This window comes from Helianthus annuus, chromosome 6 (genome assembly GCF_002127325.2).
Source record: "Helianthus annuus cultivar XRQ/B chromosome 6, HanXRQr2.0-SUNRISE, whole genome shotgun sequence".
In the NCBI taxonomy this organism is placed as follows: Eukaryota; Viridiplantae; Streptophyta; class Magnoliopsida; order Asterales; family Asteraceae; genus Helianthus; species Helianthus annuus.
The window spans coordinates 28,900,501-28,919,561 of record NC_035438.2 but is presented as its reverse complement, the minus strand read 5'-3'; the positions used below and the strand labels follow the sequence as shown (position 1 = coordinate 28,919,561).

Genomic DNA, 19,061 nt, shown 5'->3' with positions numbered 1-19,061 from the left:
TTATTTCATAATTCGGGATAAACCCCATAATTTACAATAGAGGAATTTTACTAGGAAATTCCCTGGTTTATTAAAACATGTTTATTTATTTTAACTGAGCCACCTCTTCAAGCTTGTTAGTGCTCCGTAGCACGTTTTCCTTGCTTTACAGCAGGTCGCCTGAAACATGTTCTAAAAATATTTTGTCAGCGGGGAAATACTGAGTGAATCATTCATTTTGATACAATGAAACATAGTTATAAATTACAGCATAAGAGCGATTACAATGGCTTCTATCTTATTTTTATCTGGCCCCGTGTCACCTTGTGACGATGGTCATACCACTATTGGTCTTTCCCCAAGTAGTGACGTTTGTCACGGTGAGGATTTATTAGCCTAACCCGTGAGAAATTAGTAATGTGCACAATACCCCACTAGCCAGTTATTCAAGATAACCACGACTTAATCCCTGTAATTATAACTTTTGAAAATAATTTGGAGTATTGTAAAATATGATTGATAAAAAGAGAATGACTCACATTGCAGATTTATACGGGCAGAGTTTAGCCTAATGATAAGCCTGATAACCTAATTTAAACAACAATGCATACGAACTAGGTCAGTAACTAATAAAGCATTTACGATAACTCATGAGATTAAACCCTCACGACGAATGACAAAGTGCAATACTTAAACATCCATTGAATTCACGACGAATGACAAAGTATAAACCCAATTTGAGCAGCACTTAAACATTCATCGGATAGTTTCAATCGATCGGACATTGAATCGTAGAACGTTTCGAGTTAATACCCTGTATCGTAGCAGCGCCTCGCTATTATAACTTGTAATTTCGATTTTTAGCAGTATAACTTCGTTTTTGAAAGTTATTTTCGACATCAGTGAACAGGCCATGGTCGAATCTATTTATAGGTGAAAAATGGGGTTCACGCGGCCCGCGTGAACCTTAGCTTGACCCTTACGCGGCCCGCGTGGCCGCCTAGTCTACGCGTAGGTCTGATTGGTCACGAGTAGGGTCACCAGGTGGTCAACACGTGGTCCCGGATGCTTATCCGGTCAAACTTCAAGTTGACGCGGCCCGCGTAAGGACATGCTTAACCCTTACGCAGCCCGCCTGAAACCCAGTTTTCTTGATTTTCTTGATTTTTCACGCACAGTAGGGTTTAAAGGGTCCGGGTTTGCATTTATGGGTTGATTTAGGACATTTTCTGAGAGTCCTTACACATACATACACGTGCGTACATACATATGCAGCACATACGTACATAGTGTAATCTTAGATAGTGTTTTCAAAGCTTTTGCATGTAGATGCAAAAACTCGGAAAATGGTTATGCAAAATTAATATTTTTTTACATTTAAAGCTCATAGTTCCTTAGTTTCTCATTTTTTTGTGGTTCCCAATGAACCTACCCATATCTATACCATATTATATATAATACATATAGGGAGGACAAAAAGTTAATTATTATATATATAATTAAACAAGTTGTTAGCTACAGTAAAAATAAATTAACTTATTGGTGACTCACAAACACAAGAAAATGAAGCCATGTGGAATACATATAATAGATGATACTTTTGATGGATGGATAATATGTATAAAATACATTAAGTGTTTGATGACCTTCACATATTTTATCCATTTATTTGTCAAATATCTCTATTATATTAAGAAAATAGAAATAAATTTTTATTTATATATTCCTACGTTATTATTACTTATATTAATTTGCATACAGTAGTGTTTTCTTTAATTTTTATTTTCTTTAAAAGGTAAAATAAAATAGTTGAAAATGGAGTAATTTTTTTTGTATAGTATAACAACCCTAAAATAAACCGACACCCTCGAAATATTTTTGACACCTTAAAAATATTTAAAATGTCCCAATATGTCCTAAAAGACACCCCATACGAGAAAACAGAGACCAAATACCTTTAATATTATTAAAATTAATTAAAAACCAGAAAAATAGAGTCCTCGCGGGGCGCGTAGCCTTTGGCTACTGCCTATTCGGGCCGAGACGACATGAGATTAGGGCGACACCCGGTGCCGCCACGTGTCGTGTCACGTGTGGAGTCTACGAACCGAGTCAGCCAAGCTAGGGCCTACCCTAGCTGGCGTCGCAGGCCGCGAGGCCCTGGCTGTGTGCTACGCGGGGCGCGACGAACCCAAGAATCAGCCTTATAAATTGCACGCATCGGATCTTCAGTCTGTTCGTCCCAAATCTTTCTTTCTCTCTCAATTTTCACATAGTAGGCACTATACTCAGATATAATACCCCCCTAAATAACGAAGTTCTGCTCTGTTGTAAGTATCATAACCCCTGGATACGTATTAGATACGCTGCCCGATTGATCTAGGGTTCCGTAACGGCTGTCGTGGTTCTGCCCGACGTAGTCGTTGGAATGCCGTCTCGAGGAGGGTATTACTAATGTTAAAATGGGTTATTATACTAACACGTGTGCATTTGTGTAAATTATAGATAATTCTCAGGAAATCCTTACAGAAAACCTAAGACAGCAATGTGAGTAATCTCCTTTTTGTAAACAGTTTTTACAAAACCTTAACCATTTTACAATGCAATTTAGCAGTGATTGAGTCTTTGTAATTCTACGATTACTGCCGGTATGTTGGGGTTTTGTATACAAAATGTGGAACACGTTATAATTAGACAAAGAGTTAACCAATGTGTAATATGACCCACCAGTCAGGATTGACAGTACTGAATGAGTAATTGGGTAGATGTAAACATTGTAATCGCTCTCAATACTGTTTAAATTAATAAAACTTTTCTTGATTGAACTGGGATTCACTCACCAGTATTTCCCACTGACAAAATGTTTTTAAACGCGTTTCAGGTAACACAATGTGAAAGCCAACTAGAAGCCAGCTGGACAGCACTGAAGGCTTGGAAAAGTCGCTATAAAAGTTACCTAAATAAAGAAAGCGTTTTATTTCAATAAAATGGGATTTATCCCTATAAATCGGTTTGTAATGAAAACTTAGGTTTTATCCCAATATGTTTATTTATATAAAATGTGGTGTTTTACTCTGATAAAATATTTCCTAACTACGTTCCTGATATAATTTCCGCTGCCAAATTAATAAACACCAATATCACCGACACCATTGTTCGCGGCCGCCCGTTCCCGAGACAGATAGGGGGCGGGGGTTGCGACAGAAGGTGGTATCAGAGCTAAGCCACTGATTCAGCCACAGAAGTGTTCTGCTGACACCAAAATTCAATCTGTTAGGAAATAAATTACGAAAATACATGCATAACCGTATTTTATTGTTATGTGTAATTTGACTATTTGTTAGTTTACAGTATTAGCGACCAAGGACCATCCGACGCGTATCGTCTGTTGTCTGGTTCGCCTAGAAGCGAATGTGCCTCTTCACAGCCTACCCTTTCAGGGTACTCTGCTGATACTGAAGAAGGAATATTTGTGTTTAAGGCTCAGTCCGAAGAGCCCCAAAAAAAGAGAGGATGGTTTAGTAGGGGAGCACATGAGCGTAGAAAGCATATGAAAAAGTTGCAAGAACAGAGAGCCCTAGCAGCCGCCAAAAGAGAAACCGATGCCCATGCCCAGGACATGATTAATAGGAGTTTAGCTAATTTCCATATCTTAGCAACCACTGCAGCTGACCCTAACCTGGAGTAAATGTTAGCACCCCAACCACAACCACAACCACCAATTCCCGACCAACCAATGGAAATAGAAAACCCTGAAAATCAAGTAGAAATGCATGATTTTAACCCGGAGGAGATACCTAGGGTACCCGCACCTAATCCCTTAGACCCAAATTACGACCCGTTGTGGGAGGACAATAGGGACTATGTGCAATGTTACCCCATCCATGAAGATCTGCCCATGCCAAAATCTAGGAGCCTACCCAGGTTTGGACCCTCTAGATCCCTATTACGATAACGACGTATACATTAGGGAGATTTTAGAGAATCCTTACCCATACCAGGCACCCACACCTCCATACCGGAACCCGCACCCCAGATTCCGAACCCAATCCTAGAACCTGCACCCCCAATGAGTGCAGACAATGTACAAGAACTCAGGACATTTGGTGAGGAAATCTTAGAAAGTAGTGAAAGGATGAGACATGTGGGAGAGCGACTCGTCTGGAAGTACGACGAGCGCAATATGGATTTTTGGATGAATCCATATCCTTGAAAATGATGGTGGAGATGGTAAAAGTAATAATAATAATAATAATAATAATAATAATAATAATATATATAATATGTGTGTATGAAAAAAAACTACGGATGCCTACTACTTACTATTAGTGTAATTTTTATTTCAGATGGTATTGTAATTTTAATTTCCAGTGGTGGTTTGTAGTAGATGCATACTATATTATAAGAAAAAAAGTAAAGTCGCAATACTCGACGTTTTTGATCAACATGCGTATTGTGTGATTGGTTATATTAAATATTATTCTGTGATATTAATATGTGGTAAATGTTTAAAATTCAGATGGACAACAAAGTGAACCAGGAAAACCAGAATGATAATATCCAGAACGACAATAACCTGATTAATGAGAATCTAAACAACAATAACAATGGAAACCAAGTGGATAATAGTGCCATCCAACACATAGTGGCACAAGGAATAATAGATGCGATGCCATTTATTATTCAAACTATTAAGGAAGCTGATAATAAAAGTAAACATAGCAGTAAGCGACCAACAGAACCTGAACACAGCGTGAACAATGGACCTGTACTTCAAGCGCCCATCCCCAAAAGAAGAAGGACCATGCCTTATGGTTGTTCTTACAAAGAATTCTGGTCCTGCAAACCAATAGAATTCTCGGGCACTGAAGGACCCATTGCAACTTTACGCTGGATAGAAAAGACTGAGGCTGTTTTAAAAATAAGCAAATGTGCGGAAGAGGATAAGATAATGTTTGCTTGCAATCTATTTAAAAACTCAGCCTTAGAATGGTGGAACACTATCCTCCAGTCAAGGGGAAGTGATAGGGTTTACAACATGGAATGGGAGGAATTTAAGAACATGGTAGAAAGGAAATTCTGCCCTCCCAATGAAAAGGAACAGATAGCGAATAAGTTTCTGAATCTTAGAATGACAGGGGTGGATAGTACGGGTTATACTACTACATTCTTTGAATATGCTAGAATAGTGCCAACCCTTGCATCACCTGAACTAGTATTAATCTCCCGTTATATCTGGGGATTAATCGGGGAGATTAGACATGTAGTCAAGGCAGCTAGACCTCAAACCATAGAAGAAGCTGTAGAACTAGCAAACACCTTGACAGATGAGTTAGTACGTACACGGGAAGAGGATCAAAGGAGGAACCTAACTCAACGGCTTACCCAGGAATTCCGATCTGGAAATTCCAACCGTGGGAAAAATGTAGGTTCCACATCTGCACCTTATTGCAAGTATTGCAAAAGGAAGCATTCTGGAAGATGCTCCATATATTGCAATTTCTGCAAAATATCAGGACACAAGGAAGAAGATTGCAAGAAGAAAGCCAACAACAGGATATGCTACAACTACGGAGAACAAGGTCATATCAAGCTAAACTGTCCGAAGTTAGCTCCAGCTGCAAACAACAAGAACACTAAAAATGCTAGAGCATTTATTCTAACTGCAGATGAAGCCAAGATGATTCCAGACGTAATAGCCGGTACGTTTTTAGTTAATGATGTTTTTGCTAAAGTATTATTTGACTCTGGTGCTAACCAAAGTTTCATTAATACTTCGTTTTGCAAACTTCTAAATCAATCATTAACTAAACTCCCACGAGAATGTCTAGTAGAAACAGCCAATGGGGAAACAGTTAGTATTTCTCAAATCTTGCTGGGAGCAAGAATAGAATTTTTAAATCAGAAATTTATGGCAAACCTCTACCCAATGAATCTGGCAGGATTTGATGTTGTATTAGGAATGGATTGGTTAATAGCCAATAAAGCCAGTATTTTATGTGATCGAAAGTCAATCCAAGTAAATTCACTGAAAGGCGAAAAGATCACAATTAAAGGAGATAAGCCATCTAGATCCACAAAATTCATCTCTATGATGAAAACAGCAAGTTGTATAAGAAAAGGATCTATAGTGTATTTGATTTCCATAATCACTAATACTAAAGGAAAAGAACTAAAGGATATTCCAGTAGTATCCCAGTTTTCAGATATCTTTCCAGAAGAATTACCAGGACTACCGCCAGACAGGGAAGTTGAATTCAGAATCCACCTACTACCAGTGACAGCACCAATTGCCAAAGCACCCTACCGATTGGCACCCGCAGAAATGCAAGAACTGAAGAAACAGTTAGACGAATTGTTGGAAGAAGGATTCATACAGCCAAGCTCATCGCCATGGGGAGCACCGATTTTATTCGTTAAAAAGAAGGACGGATCGATGCGTATGTGCATTGACTACCGTGAATTGAACAAGGTTACGATTAAGATTCGGTACCCATTACCGAGAATCGATGATCTATTCGATCAACTGCAAGGAGCTCGATTTTTCTCTAAAATCGATTTAAGGTCAGGATATCATCAATTAAAGGTACAGGAAGAGGACATTCCTAAAACCGCATTTAAAACAAGGTATGGCCATTATGAATTTACTGTCATGCCATTTGGTTTAACTAATGCCCCAGCTGCATTTATGGACATGATGAACCGAATATGTAAGCCATATTTGGATAAATTCATAATTGTCTTTATAGATGATATTCTTATCTATTCTAAAAGTAAAGATGATCATGCAAAGCATTTGCACGCACTTCTAGGTTTATTAAGGAAGGAAAAGCTTTATGCTAAGTTTTCAAAGTGCGAGTTTTTGTTAGAACAGCTACAGTTTCTTGGATATTTAGTCAACCATGAAGGAATTCATGTGGATCCCACAAAGATCGAGGCAATTACCAAATGGAAAACCCCTGAGTCACCAACCGAGGTTAGAAGTTTCTTAAGATTAGCTGGTTATTATAGAAGATTCATTCAAGATTTCCATTCCCTTAACTAAGCTAACCTGTAAATCTGTTAAGTTTGAATGGGGACCAAAACAAGAAGAAGCCTTTAGAACTCTTATTCAAAGATTAACCCACGCACCCATACTAGCGTTACCAGAAGGAACTGAAGATTTTGTAGTTTATTGTGATGCTTCTAAGTTAGGTTATGGATGTGTATTGATGCAACGTCAAAAGGTTATAGCTTACGCATCTAGACAACTTAAGAACCACGAAGAGAATTATTCAACCCATGATTTGGAATTAGGAGCTATAATGTTTGCCCTTAAAATTTGGAGACATTACCTTTATGGTAGTAAGTTTACTATTTTTACTGATCATAAGAGTTTAAGGTATGTGTTCGGGCAAAAAGAGCTGAATATGAGACAAAGACGCTGGATGGAGATTCTTAGTGATTATGATTGTAATATCCAGTACCATGTAGGAAAGGCTAATATAGTGGCTGATGCTTTAAGCCGAAAATATCATGAAAAGCCAAAAAGAGTGCGTTCTCTTAAATTAAATCTACAAGTAGATTTAAATGATCAAATTAGAGAAGCACAAGAATCAGTTATCAAGGAAGACACTGAAAAGCTAAAAGGAATGATTAAAGAATTAGAACAAGGAACCGATGGAATTTGGAGATTCAATAAGAAAAGAATATGGATACCTAAATTAGGAAACCTGCGTCACTGTATATTAGAAGAAGCCCATAAGTCTAAATATACGATGCATCCAGGAAATGATAAAATGTATCAGGATTTAAGAAAGAATTTTTGGTGGATAGGAATGAAAAAGGATATAGCAGCTTATGTTTCTAAGTGTTTAACCTGCTCTCAAGTCAAAGCTGAACATCAGAAACCCTCAGGTTTGTTACAACAATTAGAAATGCCTGTGTGGAAATAGGTATTGATAACAATGGATTTTGTTACCAAATTACCCAAAACAAGGAAAGGTAATGATACAATCTGGGTGATTGTAGATAGGCTAACTAGTCAGCTCATTTCCTACCAATGAAGGAAACTTTCAGTATGGAACAATTAGCTAAGCTATATGTAAATGAAATAGTTTCATTACATGGAATTCCTTTATCAATTGTTTCTGATAGGGATAACCGTTTTACCTCTCATTTTTGGACAAGTTTCCAAAAACCAATGGGAACCAAGGTAAATCTAAGCACAGCTTATCATCCTCAAACGGACAGACAAAGCGAAAGGACAATTCAGGCAATGGAAGACATGCTTAGAGCTTGTGTAATTGATTTCGGAGGTAATTGGGACAATCACTTACCATTAATAGAATTTTCTTATAATAACAGTTATCACACAAGTATCAATGCTGCACCATTCGAAGCACTTTATGGACGAAAGTGCCGAACCCCAGTCTGTTGGGCAGAAATTGGGGAAAAGCAACTATCTGGACCTGAGATAGTACAGGAGACAACCGGCAAAATCATTCAAGTCAAGGAACGACTGAACGCAGCACGTAATCGACAAAAGAGCTATGCTGATAACAGACGCAAACCGTTGGAATTTCAGGTAGGTAACAAAGTATTATTGAAAGTCTCTCCTTGGAAAGGAGTGGTAAGATTCATAAAAAGAGGAAAGCTAAGTCCCAGATATGTTGGACCTTTTGAGATTATTAGAAGAATAGGACCTGTAGCCTATCAGCTACAACTGCCAGAGGAATTGGCAGGAGTACATGATGTATTTCATGTATCTAATCTCAAGAAATGCTTAGCTGATGAATCACTGGTGGTACCTCTAATGGATATAGAGGTAAATGAACAACTTAAGTTTGTAGAGAGGCCTCTACAGATTGAAGACAGGAAAGTTAAGAACCTCAAGCATAAGAGATTTGTTCTGGTCAAAGTGAAATGGGACTCTAAAAGAGGACCAGAATATACATGGGAACTTGAATCAGAAATGCAAAGGAAATATCCACACTTGTTCCAGTAGATCTCGAGGATGAGCTCTAAAACAAGGTGGGGAGGATATAACAACCCTAAAATAAACCGACACCCTCAAAATATTTTCGACACCCTAAAAATATTTAAAATGTCCCAATATGTCCTAAAATACACCCTATACGAGAAAACAGGGCCCGAATTCCTTTAATATTATTAAAATTAATTAAAAACCAGAAAAATAGGGTCCTCGCGGGGCGCGTAGCCTTTGGCTACTGCCTACGCGGGCCGCGACGGCATGAGATTAGGGCGACACCCGGTGCCGCCACGTGTCGGGTCACGTGTGGAGTCTACGAACCGAGTCAGCCAAGCTAGGGCCTACCCTAGCTGGCGTCGCGGGCCGCGAAGGCCCTAGTTGTGTGCTACGCGGGGAGCGACGAACCCAAGAATCAGCCCTATAAATTGCACGCATCGGATCTTCAGTCTGTTCGTCCCAAATCTTTCTTTCTCTCTCAATTTTCACATAGTAGGCACTATACTCGGATATAATACCCCCCTAAATAACGAAGTTCTGCTCCGTTGTAAGTATCATAACCCCTGGATATGTATTAGATACGTTGCCCGATTGATCTAGGGTTCCGTAACGGCTGTCGTGGTTCTGCCCGACGTAGTCGTTGGAATGCCATCCCGGGGAGGGTATTACTAATGTTAAAATGGGTTATTATACTAACACGTGTGCATTTGTGTAAATTATAGATAATTCTCAGGAAATCCTTACAGAAAACCTAAGACAGCAATGTGAGTAATCTCCTTTTTGTAAACAGTTTTTACAAAACCTTAACCATTTTACAATACAATTTAGCAGTGATTGAGTCTTTGTAATTCTACGATTACTGCCGGTATGTTGGGTTTTGTATATAAAATGTGGAACACGTTACCAGTGGACAAAGAGTTAACCAATGTGTAATATGACCCACCAGTCAGGATTAACAGTACTGAATGAGTAATTGGGTAGATGTAAACATTGTAATCGCTCTCAATACTGTTTAAATTAATAAAGCTTTTCTTGATTGAACTGGGATTCACTCACCAGTATTTCCCACTGACAAAATGTTTTTAAACGCGTTTCAGGTAACACAATGTGAAAGCTAACTAGAAGCCAGCTGAACAGCACTGAAGGCTTGGAAAAGTGGCTATAAAAGTTACTTAAATGAAGAAAGCGTTTTACTTCAATAAAATGGGATTTATCCCTGTAAATCAGTTTGTAATGAAAACTTGGATTTTATCCCAATATGTTTATTTATATAAAATGTGGTGTTTTACTCTGATAAAATATTTCCTAACTACAGTCCTGATGTAATTTCCGCTGCAAAATTAATAAACACCGATACCACCGACACCATTGTTCGCGGCCACCCGTTCCCGGGACAGATAGGGGGCGGGGGTTGCGACATATAGTCGTGATGAACCGAAGCAATTTTGACCGAACAACAACTACAGTTGTTGGTATTACCGGAACCGATACAAGAACATGGCTATTTCAAAGTACATTAACGTTTTCGATCGATGTAAAGCACGTGTCGATATTCATTTGGGCCGAGTACCGTGCTGAAGTGAATTGATGGTGTTTGGACAAAATCAGCATTGATGTCGATGGTCATTTGTATCTCTTTCGATTGCTATACCGAATCCTGGTATCGTAACGATATTGTAACTCACCGAACCGATATCGATCGAAAGCCCGTAGTGAAGCGCGGGATATCCCACTAGTTTAACATAATTTTAAAAGTTTAAATAATTCTTAATTTTAAAACACTAGTATCTACGATTCGCGCTTTGCAGCGGGACCATTAAGTCGAACAAAAAATAAACGTAAAAATGATAAATCACGCACGCAGGTTACGACGTGTTAACTCGCAAAAATTAGACCGGAAAGGTAAAACATAGAAAAGAATAACTAAGTCGGCTTAGAACCCGCGAGTTTCGAGGGAGCAGTTAAACTGTAAAAAATAGACGTAAAAACGTTGAACCACACGCGTGCGTTGCAGCGTGTTAACTCACAAAATCTAGAACGAATCGTCAAACGGAAAATTTGTACAAGACGTAAAGTATAGGGAATCAAAGTTGAAAGTGAAAAAGTGTTAAGATTATAAATAGGAAATGTTTGTGATAAATATATAAAAGATGAAAATTATAGGGTTAAAAATGTAAAATATAAAAACTATGGGGGTTTTGTAAAAGATGAAAAGGGTTTAAAATATAAAATATAAAAAGTAACAGCGTTAAAAGAAAAGACAAAGGAATAGTTTTTTGGGAGTGGAGAAAACTTTGTAACGGGTGTTATGTAAAAGATGAAAAGGGTTAAAAGTGTAAAAGATAAAAAGTAAAAGAGTAAATTATAAGTTTTGTCCTTTATGTTTACATCAAATTTCAGGCGCTGTCCTTTAGCGCAAAAGTTGACAGGCGGTGTCCTTTATCTTTCAAAATCTTGCACGTTTTGTCCTTTAGGCCAAACCCAGTTAGATAATTAAATCTGGTCATGTGCCTTGCACATGAGGGCACTCTTGTCATTTTACATCCTCAGGGACTATTGTATAAAAACTTATAGCAAGGGACTCTTGTGTAAAAAAGGAAAAAGATTTACAAATAAACAAAAACCTGCACACATCTCTCTCTCTCTCTCTAAATTTCATCTCTCTCTAAATTTCCTCTCTCTCTCTCCACCCTCAAGTTGACAGCAGAGGTGGTGGTTTCAGAATTGAACTAGCTGAGACAAGTTGCTAAAAGAATAAGCCCTCTTTTCACCTACTTCATCTCCCCAGATCCCTGTTTGCAATCCCCATCTGCAATATTCACTTCACCCACAAATTATGTCAAATTCAGAAGAATCAAACCCTCTTTTATCAAATTAACCTCAAATCAACAACGATACAACCAGCACCGACCAACAAATTCATCACCAAAACCCTGCCGACCAACGAAGCAATCTCCACCTCTAATTTAGTAACATATTACAGGTTAAATACTTTATTTTCTTCAAAAAAAAACATAATAAAGCTGGATTTTTTTTTTTGCGTAATTTGAAAATGAAAGTTGCCTGTTGATGTCACGATCTTTGAGTATCTGGAGTTGATTAAACCTTGAAGAAGGCTACTCAGAGAGATTTAGCAAGATAAACCATTGGGTGGTGTGGTGGAGTTGGTGGTGTTCAGTAGGTGGGGCTGGTGGCGGTGAAGGTTGTGGGGTGGTGGGAGGTGGTGGTGGGTAAAGTCTAAGAGAGAGAGAGAGTGAACGGTGGGGATATGCTGGTGGTGTGTCGGTGTAGCGGTGGTGTGTGGAGGCTGATGGTGGCGATGGGAAAAAGGAAGAGAGGGGTGATATTGGTGGTCTATGGTGGATGATGGCCAACCTGTTGTTAGAGAGAGAGAGAAGAGAGAGGGAGGGACTCAGATCAAGAGAGAGAGTGTGTGAGAGTTTTTATATATTTTTTATTTTTAAGTTTAATACAGAATAGCCCCTTGAGATAATTTATCTTACAAAATAGTCCTTGGAAGGTGAAATTATAATAGTACCCTCATGTGCCTTGCACATGACTAGATTTAACTAAAAAATCTAACTGTGTTTGGCCTAAAGGACAAAACGTGCAATATTTTGAAAGATAAAGGACACCGCCTGTCAACTTTTGCGCTAAAGGACGGCGCCTGAAGTTTGATGTAAACATAAAGGATTAAAAGAAAAAGAAATAGTTTTGTGTGAGTGGAGAAAAGTTTATAAATTAATATAGGGTAAATATGGTATAATTCTTAAAAGACATTGTTGACTTTTAAACAAACTCTTTCTGGGATTTTTAAACGTCCATAACTTTTTGAGATGCTAATAGTTAAAAAAAATACAGCATAATCATCCAAAGAAAACAAAGTAAACTAAAAAAGATAAGTACCATGTTGCTTTCGAAGTGGGTTTGGCGCTACAAGACGGAGAGGAAAACTTTGGAAGAAGGTGGTTGAAGCTCTTCACACCGGTAGAGGTAATTGGGATTTTCTTCCTGCTAGAAAGAGTATAAAGGGAGTCTAGAATAATATTGTGAAGACGTGTGCGAGAACAACCATTGACGGAACTCCACTTCGTTCTTTCTTCAACGGAGAGGTGGCGAACGGGAAACATATTTCGCTTTGGTTAGATCCATGGCTGGAAAATGAGCCTTTGAAGGAGGTATATCCAAACTTATTTAAATTAGAGGTGGAAAAAGGTGTAATGTGGAGAGCAAGATTTCAGATAGGAGTGGAGGTATTTTCAGATCGTGGAAGTGGCGGAAAGGCCCAGAAAATTTCATAGAAATCGCGGAGTTAAACTAGCTCATTAGATCGCTAGATTCGGTCTCCTTATCTAATCATGGTGATCGATGGAAATGGATTGGTGATTCCTTGGGAGAATTCTCGGTAGGAACGGTTAAACGGCGTCTTTCTAAGGGGGGTTGATCATAGTAACAATTATGTCATGGATTGGTGCAAGTTCGTTCCGCTAAAGTGTAATGCCTTCGTGTGGAGAGTTGAAATGGGAAAAGTTCCTACAGCTCTAGCGTTGAAGAATAGGAATATCGATATTGAAGATGTGACATGTGACATGTGTGAGTCGGTAGAAGAAAATGTCAACTACTTATTTTCCAGATGCATCATAGCGTCCCGGGTTTGGCAACATATCGCGTCATGATGCAAGGTTCCTCCTTTCATTATGGGATCGGTTAGAGCGCTTTTAGAAGTTCATAATGTTGTTGGGTTATCTAGTATGGCAAAAGACGTATTCCAAGGGATCATGAGGGTGGGATGCTGGAGTATTTGGCAATCGAGAAATAAGCTTAGATTTGAAGATAAACAAATTCGGGTTGAAAATATCTTAAGTAATATTAAATCGATCGGGATTTTATGGATTAAAAGTAGGTGTAAAACGAGGTCTTTTTCTTGGACCGATTGGTGTAACTTTGTAAATATGTAGGTTGTGTTTTGTGACCGCACCATTTTATGGGTTGGTTGTTTTTTATTGAAGTTTACTTTAAAAAAATGTCCTTTAATATTTATTACACCCAAAACCAAACCAAACGATCCCATGTTCATCACTTATCACTTCCTTTGCTTATCAGTACCTTTTACTTTTATACACTTATCACTTCCTTCTACTTTATATATAAATCTTAAACTGAAGTTGCAACAACATTGTGCTCTATGGATCTGCACTTGATCAAGCCATGACATTAAGAGCCAAGTGTCTACACAAAATATCACCACAACTACCACAATGTGACATGGCTAGCGAGAGCATCGAGAACGAACACATAGCATGCACATAACAATGCTTCTACAAACATAGCTAGCAAATATGTCACAGCTTAAAAAGTAGCAACATTACAACATGCATAAGAAAAAGTATCCATGGAGTGATGGATCAACAAGATATTGTAACACCGTAACATAAGTGCATGAGACGGCTTTATTTTTTAAACATCAACACGCACCAACGGATCAGTTTCATGGGCAATGGAATCTTTTTGTTTCACTCAATTCCCAATTAGCAATTACCCCATCCCATGATGAGCTGCCAAGCATCGGGCTAAAAGGATGCCAACTGCAATCTCTTACAATTTGGTCATGAAATTTGAGTTTTGCAACGAGAGCTCCAGTCACCTAAATGAAAAAGAAGTAAAACAAAACCAAGAAACGTGACTTTTCGAAAGCAAATAAAAATGATTCACAGAACAAAAGCTGAAAGTTACCAGATCATAAACATAAATGTGGGCATCAGCCGATCCAGTGTATATGTACTTTTGTCCGGTGCTACAACAATAGTCACCAAAGGTTAGAAAATATAAACATCAATCACCAGAAACCGGTAAACTAGACATGGGAAAAACCTGTATGACGGGGAGAAATAGCATCTAATGAGTGTTCGCAAGACTCTATGACCTCTATATGTAGCGAGAGATTGATCATTTGGATGTTTTCGGTTTCTTAAATGTGATGGGTATTCCATCCATCTGTAATCCCATTCAACATGCCTAGGCATTGTAATTCTGTATAAAAGGAAACATAAGTGAGATGTTTATAATTACAGTGCTAACAAGGCCTAATTGCATAAAAAGATAACTACCCGCGAATGTTTGAGGACATTTTCCTGATATCCCATAATCTAATAGTTTGATCTTTTCCATTTGAAATCAGATATTTGCCATCTCCACGACTATCAATGAATGTAATTCCTTCGAGATGTCCAGTAAGAACTCCGGATTCTTTCCCTACTGTACCAAGACATCGCCTATCCCAAACCTGAAGTAAATAATTAATTTATTTAGTTAAATAGATAATAGTCATAACAAAACAAACAGTATATATAGCAGTCGTCACAGTTTAGTTAACATTATATGGTTTGTTCACAGAAATGAACATCATGTCTTAAACAATGTTGTCATTATAGTAGTAATAATAAAAGGATGAACTGGTGATATGAGGTTTACACAACATAATTATTTTACCATCTGCATAATTTGTATCTCGACTAATTATATTTATATGCTTGTGTAAATACCTATAAGTATAGGCATCAGTCAAGCCAGTACCAAAGGGCATAATAGGTAAAAAAAAATCATCAAGAGATTACCTTACAAAGGTGATCATCACTCCCCGAATATAAGACATGACCAGCTTCATCAGCAAAACAAACAGTATTAACATCAGACTGCAATGCATAATAATAAAACAATGTCAGTAAGTCCGGTTTGGGGGACCTTAGAAAACTTTAAAAATATAACAATTAAAATGAATTAATAAAAACATAACCAAAGCCCAATTGTTCAAGGTGATTCACGATTCAATAACTTGATTTAATCATATACTCAAATTAAATACCCAAAAGTTTATGAAAACTCATTCTTTAAGATTATACAATATGCATTAATATCATACCCTGTGAGCTGGTATGCGGACATTCAACTTGTTAGCTGCAAGATCATAAACATATATTGAATCATCACTACTTGCAGCTACAAGTTCTCTTCCATCAGTTGAAAATTTCACAGAAAAAATTCCAAATGAATAATCGTCATGATCATCGTCATCATGACCAGAAAAATCCAGTCCCTCGTGAATCTCCTATATAAAAAAAGAAACATTTTGATTAACCCCACTAGAAAAACAGAAGGTGGTAATAATACGAACAAAGGAAGCAAAAAAATGTAATCATTACAGCACTAAAAAGAATACTCACAGTAACATTTGCAACAGACTCGGTCATAGATGATCCAGTGTCCACAATATGAACAACAGGGGACATACTGGAATAAACCTGCCAGAATTAGAAAAACAAAAATAAACTGAAACATTATATTCACGAAAACAAACCTAAACACTGCATTTATAGATACGACATCTTAATATATTACAAGGAAACGCTGATCAGGTGAAAGGGATGTATCTGTGATTGTCCAACGCAAACTTCTGGCACGAATATTTTTCTTAACTTTCCAGTCATTATCGACACTATATATCTTAATATCACTGTCCTGTGTAGAAAATGATTATAATCATTAGTATAAGATAAACGGAAAGTAATAAACAAGGCTGCATAAAGAAGATTAAAAATGGGTCAGACTAAGCAAACCACTAAGTCAATGTCATACGAACCACACGTATGAGACGTATAGTCATATGGGCCGTATGAGGGGCTATACGGGGTTGTATGGGTGTTAAAAGTGAGTAACTCATCATACGGGCCATAATGTTTATACTGGCCGTATGAGTCGGTGTTCTTACAAATCACACGAGCTACAAAAGCAACTGATGTGAAAGAGCACACCATTCACAAATGCCCATACGGCCCATAGCACCCTAAAAATATTGGATTTGCACATTGTACCTGAAATCCGGCAACAAAAAGAGTACCATCAGCTGAAAACTGCGAAACATAAGCACAACTATCCATCCTATCGATCACGGAAGGACCTTTAACCGGCAGATATCTGCTCGAGAGATGACAACGATCCGAAGATGTGAATTTTGCCCTCCCAGTGTAATTACCTTCTCGACCAACCAACATTTTAACCGGGGAAAGAAACTTTTCCGATTTCCGAGGGCTAAATAACTTATGGGGTCGTGTCCTAAGCTTTGTTACTACCCCAATCTCCGGTAACCCCTCACCGGAGGCTGCTGCCCTACCAACAATCCCACCACCATCATCCAGACTGCACTGACGAACCGACTTTCTTGACCTACTCATTTCCTAAATTCCAGACTCCAATATGTACATATAATATATATACCACAATTATTCACTAATTTATCCGTAGCATAAGCAGGGTTCTGAATTGTAACAACGTTATTCCTGGTAAAAGCAAATAAAAACTAAATCAAGAACAGATAGTGTAAAACAACATACATTAATTGGGTACTAGAAATTCAAAAGAAGATGTAATTCACAGGCAGTCTACTGTTGTGATTTAACCATAAATGAAAGAATAAATGAGCGAGTGAACGGCATATTCAACTAATCATAAATTAGATTATGAATTACCCGGTTTGTATTTTGTTGTAGAGACTTTGATTGAATTATCTCAGATGGTTTAAGATTATGAACTGGTGGTTTGAGTTGGAAGAGACGATCGATCAAACGGTGGATTGATGATGAAAGAAGGGGGCTATTTATTTATTATAAAGTGGGTAGGATGATATACGTGTTCCCTTTCGATCAACAAAACAGTGTAGTCACGAGTCCGTATGCAATCGATTTGGGGCTTTGACTAAATGCAACAATAATCTTAACTTTCTCAAATTTGTTCAATAATAATCCTAACTAAGTTATTTGCCAGTAATAATCTGCACTGGTTCACTTTTGCCCGATAATAGTATGTGTTAAAAATAGTTTAACGAGGTTAAGTTTTTTTTCGAATTACAAACCAATGTTTTAGAGCTTTTGATTAGAACAAAGATACAAGTTGATTGATGTAAAATTTACCTTGAAAAAAACATCAGTTTGTAATTCGGAAAAAACTTAACTTCGAGGTAAGCCATTAGGTGTGTTTTATGACTTTTTACATTTTTTAGAAAATTTAAATTTTGTAGTGGAACCTCACCATATTATTCACTTAATTATTAAAATAACATCACAAACAATTGTTATTATAACTGCTCAAACTAATGAGAAACTTGATCATGCAACTATATGCTCTTGTGACTGCTAAACTTATGAGAAAGTTGATGATGCAATTTCTCTAATCGAATAATCAAATACTTTCATATATAAGCTTCGTAAACGTCATACATTTTGATCATACATGACACAAAATTTATGCTAACATTTGAAAAGCTTCTCAAGAATATCGTTTTATAATTCCTACACTTTCATTACTAACTAATTGATTTTTTATTCAATTCGTGTAAGACACAGGGTTATAACCTAGTACACATAGCTAATTAATTTTAAGTTTTTAACCACCGAAATACGTATTTCGGTAGTTATAGATAGGTACATTTGATAACCAAGAATACACCAGAGTGTCTCTAATTATCGCATAATTTATTTGTACTTTTAAGTTTTAAGTTTTAACTTTTAAGTATAATATAGATGGTGGTTATGTAAGTTTTTACTCCACTATCTTATTAGAACAACAATGCAATATGTACAAGTATTTTATATAATTCTCATAGTTTCGCAACAGTAATTCTAAAAAAAGTCGTCTGATCCGTGAAACATGAGTTAAATGCCAGGATAGTCCCTGTGGTTTGCCCTTTTATCTCACCTTTAGTCCCTAACTTTCTAAAATTACAGCTATAGTCCCCAACTTTTCAATTTTCGTTCCCGGATAGTCCCTGTGCCTTACATCAGTTAGTTTTCTCAGTTAAGAGGGTGTAAAATGACAAAAATACCCTTATTGTTAAATTTATACTAAAAAGGTAAAAGAAAAATACTTGGTATTTAAATATTTATGTGAGACCCACTACCCAACCCATCTACTTCATCTTCCCCATTTTCACTACCATATCCACCTTTCACCACCACCATCCACCTTTCACCACCACCACCCACCTGCCAACTGTTGCATCACCTCCATCGTCGCCATCCCCTTCCACCACCACTGCTCCGCCATACTCCTTATATATTTCACC

At 37.5% G+C, this 19,061-nt stretch overlaps 1 protein-coding gene across 1 annotated transcript; it reads right to left on the bottom strand.

Annotated features, from left to right (window-relative positions):
* Positions 1-14,126: 14,126 nt before the first annotated feature.
* Positions 14,127-17,680, bottom strand: LOC110929268 (LEC14B homolog). The gene is made up of 10 exons (XM_022172401.2): positions 17,470-17,680; positions 16,816-17,280; positions 16,343-16,462; positions 16,168-16,245; positions 15,867-16,052; positions 15,562-15,639; positions 15,055-15,230; positions 14,819-14,977; positions 14,681-14,741; positions 14,127-14,591 (listed from the first exon to the last, which is right to left on the bottom strand). The coding sequence occupies exons 2-10, from the start codon at positions 17,173-17,175 to the stop codon at positions 14,436-14,438; spliced, it is 1,374 nt and encodes a 457-aa protein (XP_022028093.1). The 5' UTR covers positions 17,176-17,280; positions 17,470-17,680; the 3' UTR covers positions 14,127-14,435.
* Between the last annotated feature and the right edge of the window lie 1,381 nt (positions 17,681-19,061).

Excerpts from the sequence above, each read along its gene's own strand:
- LOC110929268 (XM_022172401.2), bottom strand. The coding sequence starts at position 17,175 with ATGAGTAGGTCAAGAAAGTCGGTTCGTCAGTGCAGTCTGGATGATGGT. Across the intron at positions 16,053-16,167 it reads AGTCTGTTGCAAATGTTACT|GAGATTCACGAGGGACTGGA; the intron begins GTGAGTATTCTT and ends TTTTTTATATAG. Across the intron at positions 14,592-14,680 it reads ACATTTATGTTTATGATCTG|GTGACTGGAGCTCTCGTTGC; the intron begins GTAACTTTCAGC and ends TTTTTCATTTAG.